Here is a 12,512-nt window from a genome sequence, read left to right on the forward strand (position 1 = left end):
GATCCTACAATTTCACTATTGGTGAAGCGGCCTGTTGAATTGGAGTTTGGAAGAATTGAAAATGTTCCTGATTTGGATTCTGGTGTTCATGGAGTTGATTTGAAAAAGGAAGTAAGTTCCTTTCATTATATTATTTTCATGTTGTAGTTTTGTAATCTGGTTGGAATAAAAATTTTAGACTCTAAGTGAAAGAAATGTTTAACTGAAGAAGTGAAATAGCTAACTTTGATACTCTAACTGAAAGAATAAAATGACCAACTGAAAACTTTGACAGTCTAACTGAAATAATATGAAGCACCAGCTGAAAATGAGATGAATACTAAATGAATTTTTTCAATTCACTTAAGTTTTCATTTGATTGCTGGATTTTTTCAGTTTATTTTTTTTTTCATCTGTTGGAAACATTGTTTCAGTTTATGTGTATTTAGTTGTTTTTTTATGTTTTGAATGAAGATGATGAAAAAGAAGGAGAGGAGGATGAGAAGAAGATGAATGCTGATGATGATCAGCATAAAGAAGATGATGATGATGATGATGATGGTGATGATAAGGATCACCAGAATTATAATGAGAGAAAGGATGATGATGCTGATGATAATGGTGATCCTGGTCTTCAAGGAGATGAAGACAAAGGAGTAGATAAGGATGCTGGTCTTCATGGAGATGAAGACAAAGGAGGAGATAATGGTGATCCTGGTCTTCAAGGAGATGAAGACAAAGTAGGAGATAAGGATGCTGGTCTTCATGGAGATGGAGAGGAAGGTGGAAGTAAGTTCTTCTTATTGTATTGTTTTAGTTTGCTTAAATGAAAAAGTTAAATAGCTAACTGAAAGAATAAAAAGACCAACTGAAAAGTCTGATATTCTAACTGAAATAATATTAATACTAGCTGAATATCATATAAATACCAAATGAAACTTTTTGTATTTGTTTTTATTTAATCTGGTGGAAAAATAGTTTTAGTTTGTCAATGAATTTATTCATTTCTGATTTTGTGTTTTTCAGTTATTGTGTATTTATTTATTTTTTTTATTGTTTTTGTTTTTGAATGAAGATAATGAGAAAGAACCGAAGGAAGATGATAATAAGAAGACTGGCAATGCTGATGATGATTGTGGTCTTCAAGGAGATAAAGAGGAAGGAGGAAATAAGGAGTTGGATGCTGGGGTTCATACAGAAGGAGAGAAAGGAGGAAGTAAGTTTCTTTCATGTTATTCCTAATTGAAAGAATTCAAAGACCAACTGAAAAATGTGATGCTCTAAAGGAAATAATATCTTATAAATAGCAACTGAAATACTGTTTTAGTTTGTAACAATATGAAAACGAACTGAAAAATAAATAGGAAGTAAGCACTATAAAGATTACTTGAACAATAATTGATGAAGTATTATAAAGTGTAGCTGAAAATGATTGTAATAGTATCAAATAAAAGAATAATTATACTAAATGAAATAAATTAAGGACCAACTGAAAAGAAAATAAGTCTAACTGAAAACTAAATAAGTCTAACTGAAAAGTATATCAACTGAAAACTAAATTAGTCTAACTGAATCAGTCTAACTGAAGAGCAAATAAGTCTAACTGAAGAGTAAATACGTCTAACTGAAGAGGTAATAAGTCTAACTGAAAACTAAATAAGTCTAACTGAAAACTAAGTTAGTCTAACTGAAGAGTAAGTAAGTCTAACTGAAGAGAAAATAAGTCTAACTGAAGTGTAAATAAGCCTAACTGAAGAGTTAATAAGTCTAACTGAAAACTAAATTACTCTATCTGAACACTTAATAAGTCTAACTTAATCAGTGTAACTGAAGAGTAAATAAGTCTAACGGAAGATTAAATAAGTCTAACTGAAGTATTATAAAGACTAGCTGAAAAAATAAACAAGTGTAACTGAAGGACTATAAAGACTACCTGAACAATAAACAAGTCAAACTGAAAGAATATTCAGACCAACTGAAAATTTTGATACTCTAACTGAAATAGTCTTAATACCAACTGAATATCATATAAATACAAATGGAACTTTTTATATTTTTTTTTTTTTTTTGTTTTTGAATTAAGATGTTGAGAAAGAACAACCAAAGGAAGCTGATAGGAAGAGGAGGAATGCTGATGATGATCAAGTCAAAGGGGCTAAGGATAAGGATAAGTGTAAAATTTCTACACACGTCCCTACTCGCACCGCTGCTGGTATTGATATTGTTGATCTTCGTATCCAACTCCTCCTCCTCCTCCTCCTCCTGTTGTTGAAGCAGTTGAGAATGTATATAGCAGAAAGTCTTGGAGAGTTGATTCTTCTGCTAAAAGGAAAAACATTGCTGATTTCGATGCCCCTTCATTCCAACTATTAACTCCTAGTCCTGTTGTTGAGGATCTTCCATACAGTGCAGAGAGTGGTGAGGGTGTTGGAAGTTCAATTCCAATCATCACTCCAGTAAATGTAAAATATCCTCGAGTAAGTATAGTTTTAGTTTCTGTTTTAATTTGTTTATTTTTCTGTTTCAGTTAGTGTATGTTTCTTGTCATTTAGTATATCTTTTATTTCAGTTAGTGTATGTTTGTTTGTTGTCAGTTAGTATCAGTTTATGTTTGAGTTAGTGTAAGTTTCATGTCAGTTAGTGTTTCTTTTTTGTCAGTTAGTATTATGTTATGTTTCAGTTAGTGTATCATTCTTGTCAGTTAGTAATTGTTTAATTTTCATTTGGTTTATGTTTCTTGTCATTTAGTATCTGTTTTATTTTCAGTTAGTGTATGTTTATCTTTCAGTTAGTATATCTGTCATCCTTTTTTAATATTTTAATTGAATGCAGGGTGATGGCTCTTATTCTGATCAATCATCATACAAATCCTCCTCCTGGTTTGCATGTTGTTCCTGTCAACAACCATGGCATATTATTATGTCGAAGTTTGCAGCATTATAATAGATATTTGAGTGATCTGTCTCCTGACCAGAGGTTGCTGGTTGATTATCTATTTTACAATGAGTATGAAGATGTTGCATATATGTCATTGGATACAGATTCTGAGGAAGTGAAGATGAAAAATGACATTATGCAAAGTGAACTTACAAGTGATCTCATTGTGGTTTTGATAATCCTCATAGCAACTATGCGGTTCAGCTGTACAAATTCGACTTAATTAGCATGCCTCGTCAAGGTTGGCTGACAAGTGGAGTTATTGACGGATGCGCCTTCATGTTCAATAGGCAAGAAGAGGAATCACCTTATTCTGCAACAAGGAGATTTTGGTTTAATATTATGCCTTTTGTAAGTGTTGTTATTGCTTAGTTTTATATGTTTGTTTTCATTTGGTCATATTATTTTGTCAGTTGGTCATCTTCTGTTTTTCAGTTTGTCATGTTATGTTTTTCAGTTGGTCATATTATGTTTAGTCTAATAAAAAGTAAATAAGTGTAACTGAAAACTTAATAAGTCTAGCTGAATAATAAATAAGTGTAACTGAAAAATAAAGAAGTCTAACTGAAAACTAAATGAGTCTAACTGAAAAGTAAATTACTCTAACTGAGAAGTAAATAAGTCTAACTGAAAGCTTAATGAGTCTAACTGAAAACTTAATGAGTCTAACTGAAAACTTAATGAGTCTAACTGAAAACTTAATGAGTCTTACTGAAAACTTAATAAGTCTAACTGAAAACTAAATGAGTCTAACTGAAAAGTAAATTTGTCTAACTGAGAAGTAAATAAGTCTCACTGAAAACTTAATGAGTCTCACTGAGAACTTAATGAGTCTTACTGAAAACTTAATAAGTCTAACTGAAAACTAAATGAGTCTAACTGAAAAGTAAATTTGTCTAACTGAGAAGTAAATAAGTCTCACTGAAAACTTAATGAGTCTCACTGAGAACTTAATGAGTCTCACTGAAAACTTAATGAGTCTAACTGAAAACTAAATAAGTCTAACTGAAAAGTAAATAAATCTAACTGATATTTTAAAAAGTCTAACTGAAAACTAAACTTAATGTTTCAGTTTGTCATTATATCTATTTTCTTTTGTTGTAGAACTATATCAATTGGTTGTGTGCTGAGAAGGTAAAAAAGGTTCAGTTTGAGAGTGAGATTGCTGAAAATGAGATTATTTTGAAGAACCTGGAGGGCACTAGGCAGTATGATCAGAAGTTTAAGGAATGGGAAGAAAACAAGAAAAAGCTTATTACAAAAGATGATGATTTATTCTACAAGAAATGTAAGGAAGCTATTTCTTCATGGGTGAAATCATTTCCACGCAATGATATTCGAGAAGCTGAACTGGTTAGTTGTATTATTGTTAACTATTTTTTTGTTTGTTCAGTTAGTGTAATTTTCTCTTTCAGTTAGTGTATGTTACTTGTCAGTTAGTCCTAGTTTATGTTTTCAGTTAGTGTATGTTTTTAGTTCAGCTAGTGTTTTTAGTATTTTATTTGTTTTTTGTTCTCTGTCAGGTAGACTTATTGCTTTTGCATCTTATGTTTATCTTCCAGAATTTTTGTTCCTGTTCACAAGGATGATCATTATACTGTCTTGGTGCTGAACAAGAAAGCAAAAAGGTTGAAAATATTGACAATCGTACAGACATGAAGGACATTGATAGATATAAGCATGAGAATTTAACGGTCTTACATACTTTGTAAGTACCTTTTTATGAGCATTTGTATTTTTTTTTTGTTCCATTTTATTACTTGTTTTTTAATTGTTGTTTTTTTTTTTGATCTTCAAATGCAGTGTCGTGCTTTTGATTCTTTTATGCAAGAGACTATGAGATGTCGTGATTTTGATCGTCTCCACCATTGGCAAACATCAACTCTTTACTTCCCTTGGAGAAGCAAGGACAACAATTTTGATTGTGGTGTCTATGCAATCAAAACCATGGAGCTGTATGACGGTCAAAATACTAACCATGCTGCACTTGTTGACCTGAAAAGGGTATGATTACTTTATTGTTTAGTTTGCTTGTTACATTTCTGTTTTTGAAAGTTTTTTAATAGAAAAAGGTATGATAGCCAGTTAGTGAAGGACTTGAAAGACTAGCTGAAAAACAAAGATGTCTAACTGAAGCACTATAAAGACTAGCTGAGAAATAATGAAGTCTAACTGAAGCACTGTAAAGACTAGCTTAGAAATAAACAAGTCTAACTGAAACATAATAAATACTAGCTGAAAAACAATCAAGTCTAACTGAAACACAATCATTACTAGCTGAAAGCATTATAAGGACTACCTAAAAAACAATGAAGCACTATAAAGACTAGTTGATGTTGTTGTTTATTTTCAGTTAGTTTTATTTTGTAATTGTTACATTTTTGAAACTTTTTTAATAGTTTTGATTTTTTTTATTTTTTAGGCAGCCACCAAAAACCTTGAGCGGTGTAGGCTTGCTCTTCGTCTTGTGGACCATCCTTTAAACAAACTGAGAGAGAAAGTGAAGCATGACTGTTATGTTTGGTCTGCAAAGAAACCTGAACTGATGGCAAGACAGAAGATAAGGAAGGATAAAGAGGCTGTCCTAGATAAATTAGCATTTAATCGATCAAAGAAGACGAATAGAAAAGAAGCAACATTTTACGGCGAAGGAGGGATCATGAGGCGAAAGTAGAAGATGTGTTGAATAATAATTTTGGAGACAAAGTGAAAATAGAGCAACTGTTGAAATTTCATTATTTTAGGTGCCAAACTTTTTTATTATTATTATATATGTACAGTAGAAATAGAAACCATTGAATTTTGCAATGTACAGTACAAATAGCACAGAACTCATTTTACATTTTATATCTGTGTTCTTTAATGAATTGTACATTTACACTTACTTTGAATGGAATACATTTGTGTAAAAATGAAGTTGTTTGAAAATTAATTGGAAAAATACAAATACCAACTGAAAAATGAAAAATCTAACTCATAATAATAAGTGTATGACATATATTTGTAAATATAAATTTTAAGTCTAACTTATACACTGTAAATAGTAGCTGAAAAACAAGCAAGTCTAACTGAAGAGTTATTAAGTGTAACTGAAAAATAAACAAGTCTAACTGAAGCTCTATAAAGACTAGCTGGAAAATAAAGAAGTCTAGCTGAAGCACAATTAATACTAGCTGAAAAATAAATAAGTCTGACTGAAGGAAATTTAATACTAGCTGAAAACTACACAAGTCTAACTGAAGCGTAATTAATAGAGGCTGAAAATCAAATAAGTCTAACTGAAGCAGAAATATACACAAGTCTAATTGAAGTACAATTAATACAAGCTGAAAAATAAATACGTCTAACTGAAGCATTTTTAAGACTAGCTGAAAAAGACACAAGTCTAACTGAAGCAGTATAAAGATAAGCTGAGAAATAAATTAGTCTAACTGAAGCAGAATTAACACTAGCTGAAAAATATACAAGTCTAACTGAAACTGAATTAATATAAGCTTAAAAGTAAACACGTCTAAGTGAAGCACTAGAAAGACTAGCTGAAAAATAAACAAGTCTAACTGAAGGACAATAAATACTAATATTACTGAATTTCGAGTAGCTTAGGAATAAACAAGTGTAAATTTCAATACAATTACTGAGTGGAATACAATTGAAAACTAATATTATTTGAACACTATTCAACTTGAGGTACATTTGGGGTTTTTGTTCCATATTCGTTCGGATGCCTTGTCTTCATTTTACGCTTCTCAAAATGTCCTTTTACTCTCTTGTTTCCCTTTGGTGGTCTTCCTTTTGTCTTTATCACCTCAGGATTTTCAACTGTTTGTCTTCGTAGTTCTTCATCTTCGATTTCTTGTTGTTTTTGTTGATCAGTCTTGAAAACTTCTTTCACTGATTTGTATAATTCCTTCAACGACTTGTCACATAATGTTCTTGCATCCTCATTTGATTGACATATTGACACTAGGTTGTAGAAATTCTTGGTTATTGCATGTCTCCATGGTGTCCACAACTGTGCATTTTGGCTTTGGTCCTTGTCTGCTTTAATAAATGTTTCTTAGTCAATTAGTTCATTTGACTAACTAAAATTTTCAGATAGCTTAGAAATTCTTTCAGGTGGTAGTTAATTGTTTCAGTTAGTTAAGTGTTAAACCCCACACCCCCCCAAACCCCCACTACTAATATTCCCCCTCCCACACACAAAAAAACCCCCAATTAATGTTCTGGTAGTAACATTAATTTATCAGTTAGTTATAGTAATGTTTCAGCTGGAGCCTTTTTTTTTCAGTTCACTAATTAAATCTTTCAGGTGATCAGTTAATTGTTTCAGTTGGAGTCTTCAGTTTTTCAGTTAGTTGCTTTCATTTGTCAGTTAGTCATATTGATTTATTCACTAACCTTGAACATTCTCCCATACTGCTGACTTTGCAAGTCTTGTCCATCTCTTAAGGATATATTGTTGTGGTATTTGAAATATGCTGAACATGTGCATGACCCTTATTATGTGAAAGCAAAGCATCCCCGTCTCTGTGAAGCATTGACATGAGCACACTAATTCTGTTGTCGCCTCATCGTATGCTACTGTATGTGAATTGCTGAAATCTTCTTCTGGTGAGACTTCAAACAACTTCAGCTGTGAGTTTTCTGTTGCAAATGCTCGTAAAAATGATGCCATTGCCCACTCATACTCTGTTTCAAAGTCATTATATAGTGCTAGTGTGTATACATCAGCTGCATGTTTCAGAAGCTTTGATTTGGATTTGACGGCTTTGGGACGTTCAGTTCTGTTCCGGAAGTTGTCACTAGTTTCATTGCTTCTCCATCTTTTCACTGTTTGCTCAAATATATGATAGAATTCAAACAGGTTTGTTGTTGCTTTTGCATTGAATGATATTGCCTTATTTGTGACTTCACTTCTTTGTGATGATAAGATTCCAGCTGAAAACATATCCCTGTTTAATGCGGCACCACTTGTGTCTCTGATCATATACTTGCTCGAACCATTCTTTTTCTCGTGTCCATACAATTCCATCATTTTCGCCCACAATTCTTCAAAGCCTGATTCATTTTGACACCCCATCAAACAGTTCTTGAACATGTTCTTGAAGTCTTCATTGGTCTTGAGGGATCCGAAGTGGCTTACAAAGTTCTTCTCTATATGCCAAAGGCAAAGCCTATGTCTTGTATTTGGGAAAACCTGATTTAAGATAGTACATATTATGCTAGAAATCACTTTCATTTGAATGCTTGTGAATCTAATTTAAAAGGTAAAGAAATAATATGAAGACCAACTGAAAAATTAAGAAGTCTAACTGAAAACAGTGTAAATGCTAACTGAAAATTTCATTAGACAAAAAGAAGTAATATGAAGCCCAAATGAAAACTAAATGAGTCTAACTGAAAACTAAATAAGTCTAACTGAAAACTAAATAAGTCTAACTGAAAACTAAATTTGTCTAACTGAAAAGTAAATAAGTGTAACTGACAACTAAATAAGTCTAACTGAAAATTAACTAAGTCTACCTGAATAATCAAGACGTCTAACTGAAAAAGAAAGAAGTCTAACTGAAATAGTGGAAATAAATGAGTCTAACTGAAAACTCAATGAGTCTAACTGACAACTAAATGAGTCTAACTGACACTAAATGAGTCTAACTTAAACTCAATGAGTCTAACTGACAACTAAATTAGTCTAACTGAAAACTAAATAAGTCTAACTGAAACTCAATGAGTCTAACTTAAAACTAAATACGTCTAACTGAAAACTCAATGAGTCTAACTGAAAAGTAAATTAGTCTAACTGAGAAGTAAATTAGTGTAACTAAAAAGTAAATAAGGCTATCTGAAAAATTAATGAGTCTAAATGAAAACTAAATAGGTCTAACTGAATTATAAATAATTAACTCAAACTGAAGACTAAATAATTCTAACTGAAAACTAAATAATTCTAACTGAAAAATACCTTTTCAATTGCATTGCCCATTGCCTTATCTTGATCAGTGAAAATTGTCTTTGGCTCTTGTTGGCACATTGCTCTCTTGAATGTTTCTAGTAGCCATTCAAAGCTCTCTTCCTTTTCATTAGTTATGAAAGCACATGCAAACATTGTTGTTTTCCAATGGCAATTTATGCCAACAAATGGTGCACATATCAGTCCATATTTGTTTGTCCTATATGTTGTGTCAAATATCATAACATCTCCATATGCTTTGAAGTCCTCCAACATCATTGAATCTCGCCAAAAGTAGCTGACGATGTTGTTATGTTCCCCAAATTTCAGCCTGTAGAAGAATGCAGGATCATCATCCGCTCTTTGCTGAAGTAAGTCCAACAACTCTGCATATCCTTTCCTTCAACCAATCTTGTTCTGTACTGTGTGATATAGTTTAGATGGTCCCTTTTTGTGTGGCCCACTACTTCTTCTGATCCAGCCTCATGACACAAAAAGTTGTATGCATGCATTGGCTTTATGCCAGATTCAACCATTGTTTGTATTAGTTGTCCTTTTTGTTCAGTTATCTTCCTTTCTGATTTCAGATGATGTATTTCTTGTTGTATTACCAACTCATGGTTGTGCTGCAACTCATGAGCTACTACAACAAAGTCTTCACCAGGTTTTTCTTGCTTAAATCTGACCATGGCTTTGCATGCTGTTCTTGTTTCATTGACTACTCTTTCCTTTCTTTTGTTGGTTGGCTGCTCAACATCTGGTATCTGAACAGGTTTTTCTTGTTGTGTGTCTTTTTCTTTTGGTTCTGTTATTTTGTTTGTTGATTTTGAGCCTCCTTCCTTTCACTACTACAAAAAAGGCCTAGGAAACCAGTTGAAAATGGCCTAGGAAACCGGACTATAGCACATCTCCATCTCACAGGTGTCCTAGGCTACGAGACCGGTTATAATGCCTGATTTCCTTGTTTATTTAGGAGACCAGTTGACAGGTAAAACCAGTCTCTTAGATAAGTATATATAGAATATATAAAGAGGTTAGGAGACCATTTAACATTAAAAACCGGTCTCCTTGCCTTACCCTTTGAAACCATTTATTGACCACAACCGGTTTCTTAGGTTTAGTAAAATGTTACAATACATACATTACCATGTATTTGGGGCTCTCTTCGTATATACGCTTTATTTCTATTAAAACAATTTATTTTTTTTTTTATTTTTTTTTGACAGGTTTGTATAACAATTTATAAATAGCCACAACAATATAATAAAATATAACGACTTGCTTGCTTTATTCATCATGTGAAAAAAAATTTGCTACATTTAAGTTATATACAAAATCAATTTGATTCAAAACATCAATTTCTTCTAATAATGTCTTAAAATAAAATTTCTATAATCTAATGCTACCTACTACAACTAAAATTCTAAAATAATTAAATAATATGTACAATTCAAACTTGACCGTCGTCTTCAATCTCCATCTTCTTGTGTTTGATTGTTTAAATAATCCACCCACCTATCTCTTAACTCGTCAATCATCTCTTGGGAATAAGTGCTAGGAATTCCTGGAAAGTACTACAAAATATTTTCAGATAATTATAATTAGAATTAGTATAAATATGTATTTTATTAGTATGAGCAACAATAGCATTCTCTTCGTTCCTCACAAATATTTTCAATCCCAAAAAATTATATATTAATGAGTGACGAAGTTACCTTATCAGGAATTAATTGTATGTCGTCTACTTGCGATAGTTTCAATCATGTAACGACAAACATAATAGCCACAATCATTGGAGCCTAGAGCTTGACGAGGACACTGTCATGGAAAAGTTCAGATAAATCAACAACTGACATAACTATTTCAATTCAAATGTGTCATTACATATAGTATATTTTTAGATATATTATTACACAAAATTCCACCTTACAGGATTCTTTTTCAATTTCTTGACGTCTTTTCGATGAACCATGCTAAATTTTACAATACCTCTACGAAATTTTCACCTAACTTAATTAGATGAAGACATTGATAATAACATAATTAAAAATATCAATAGACTATGATTAGGTCACATACTCATTGATGATCCGTTCAGCAAATTCACGAATATAATCTGCTCCACTAGGATCAAGCCAAAAAACTGTTCCGTTCCAAGGGCTTATGACAGCTAGCATCCAATGTCGACTATATGCAACTTATTAGCAAAGGCAAAAAAATACTCATATAGGCTAATTTAGATCAAATTTCAATATATTACGCTACACACTTACTTTTCATGGAAAGGTGCAAAAAATAGTTGATTAAGGTTCTTGCCTCCATTGCACCCGAAAACACGACATAAATAGTCAGATCGGTCTTCTTCTATAGTTGGAGTCCATTGAGCTAGGTAATTAGGATCACAAAATCCATACACCCCATATTGTTATGCTGTCTAACAAATTAACGAATATATCAAATGTATAAGATAGGAATGGTGTATGTTATGCTGTCTAACAATGCTGAAAAATTTGATCTCATAACTTCAAACTTATATACTTTCTCCGTTTTATTTACCAAGGAAAAAGATAGACAGAAAGAAAATGAGGAACCCATGTAATAAGGATAGAGATAGAAAGAAGTGGATATCAAAGAAAATAATATTTCATTTATTTTGAAACGATCTAATATGGTAAGTGTTTCATTTATATTAGAACGTGGGAAGTATTAAAGTATTAACGATCAAATTAGGTGATGATGTTACAATTATAATTTCAAAGTAATATATCAAAGTAATTATTAGGCATTTCTCAGTTCAGAATTCAGATCCTTCTTCCCCATATTTGTGCACTTCTTAGTTCTTGGAATACATCACTTCTTAGTTCTTAGAGAGATAAACAGGTAATCACCCACTTGCTGCTTTGCCTCACATTTTGATAGATCAAACATTCATTTATTACATTACATCCACAACATTTTAAATTGTTGTTTCTTGCTACTTTCTGATTTCAAACATTCATTGATCATCATAGATTTTGAAATCTGATTCTCTTACACAACAACCCAAAAATATTCAATCGAATTTTACTAATTTTAATATCTACATCTTTTCATGCATCTTATTTGTTGATATTTCTGTAATTTTCTCTTAACTTAGCTTTAGTTTACGCTCTCTTCTAAAGGGTATCTCCAAATTATTTTTCTCTCCTTAATTTGACTCATTCTGTACGCAAGTTATGGTGATAATGTTCTCTTAAATTTTCAGGTATAAGAGGCTTGAAGTTTTGTCTGCCTTTCACGAATGCTGTAAGTTATGCATATGCCAGATTATTATGGCGGCCCTATGCCATCCATATGATCTAATTTTTCTACTTTTTCTTTCTCAATGTTAATTGAATGTTGTTTGGTATGGCTGATTATATGTCCTGATTTGGATTACTGTATATTTGTATTTCCCTGAAAGAAGGGTTTTTTTCAAAATCGGAGTCTACAATGGTTGTAATAGAATGTACTTTCTTCCTGCCTTTCATTCATTCATTTTATAATGATTATGCAAGTGGTAACCTTCTCATAAGCTATGTCTAATACGGATCAGTATAGATTGAGTTGTGTTTCCTGAAGCTAAGAACATCACTCAATTAATCAGTATAAGTTATTCAGAGACCAA

General features: G+C 31.9%; 2 protein-coding genes across 4 annotated transcripts; one reads left to right on the plus strand and one right to left on the minus strand.

The window, feature by feature from the left end:
• Positions 1 to 301: 301 nt before the first annotated feature.
• LOC130590094 (uncharacterized) lies at positions 302 to 2,913 on the plus strand. Of its 2 annotated transcripts, XR_008967708.1 has the most exons (4): positions 302 to 768; positions 1,055 to 1,195; positions 2,063 to 2,456; positions 2,812 to 2,913. XR_008967708.1 is itself a non-coding variant. In XM_057392022.1 (3 exons), exons 1-3 carry the CDS (start codon positions 489 to 491, stop codon positions 2,350 to 2,352), a joined length of 711 nt encoding a protein of 236 aa, XP_057248005.1. In that variant the 5' UTR covers positions 302 to 488; the 3' UTR covers positions 2,353 to 2,845. The 2 variants fall into 2 exon arrangements, 1 of the variants encoding a protein (XP_057248005.1); XM_057392022.1 differs by having other exon boundaries at positions 2,063 to 2,845.
• Positions 2,914 to 6,393: 3,480 nt separating this feature from the next.
• LOC130590107 (protein FAR1-RELATED SEQUENCE 5-like) lies at positions 6,394 to 7,875 on the minus strand. Of its 2 annotated transcripts, none has more exons than XM_057392062.1 (2): positions 7,315 to 7,875; positions 6,394 to 6,957 (listed from the first exon to the last, which is right to left on the minus strand). In XM_057392062.1, the coding sequence occupies exons 1-2, from the start codon at positions 7,862 to 7,864 to the stop codon at positions 6,590 to 6,592; spliced, it is 918 nt and encodes a 305-aa protein (XP_057248045.1). In that variant the 5' UTR covers positions 7,865 to 7,875; the 3' UTR covers positions 6,394 to 6,589. The 2 variants fall into 2 exon arrangements, with proteins under 2 accessions (XP_057248045.1, XP_057248046.1); XM_057392063.1 differs by having other exon boundaries at positions 6,400 to 6,954.
• Positions 7,876 to 12,512: the final 4,637 nt, after the last annotated feature.

The sequence above is a fragment of the Beta vulgaris genome, chromosome 9 (genome assembly GCF_026745355.1).
Source record: "Beta vulgaris subsp. vulgaris cultivar EL10 chromosome 9, EL10.2, whole genome shotgun sequence".
Lineage (NCBI taxonomy): Eukaryota > Viridiplantae > Streptophyta > Magnoliopsida > Caryophyllales > Amaranthaceae > Beta > Beta vulgaris.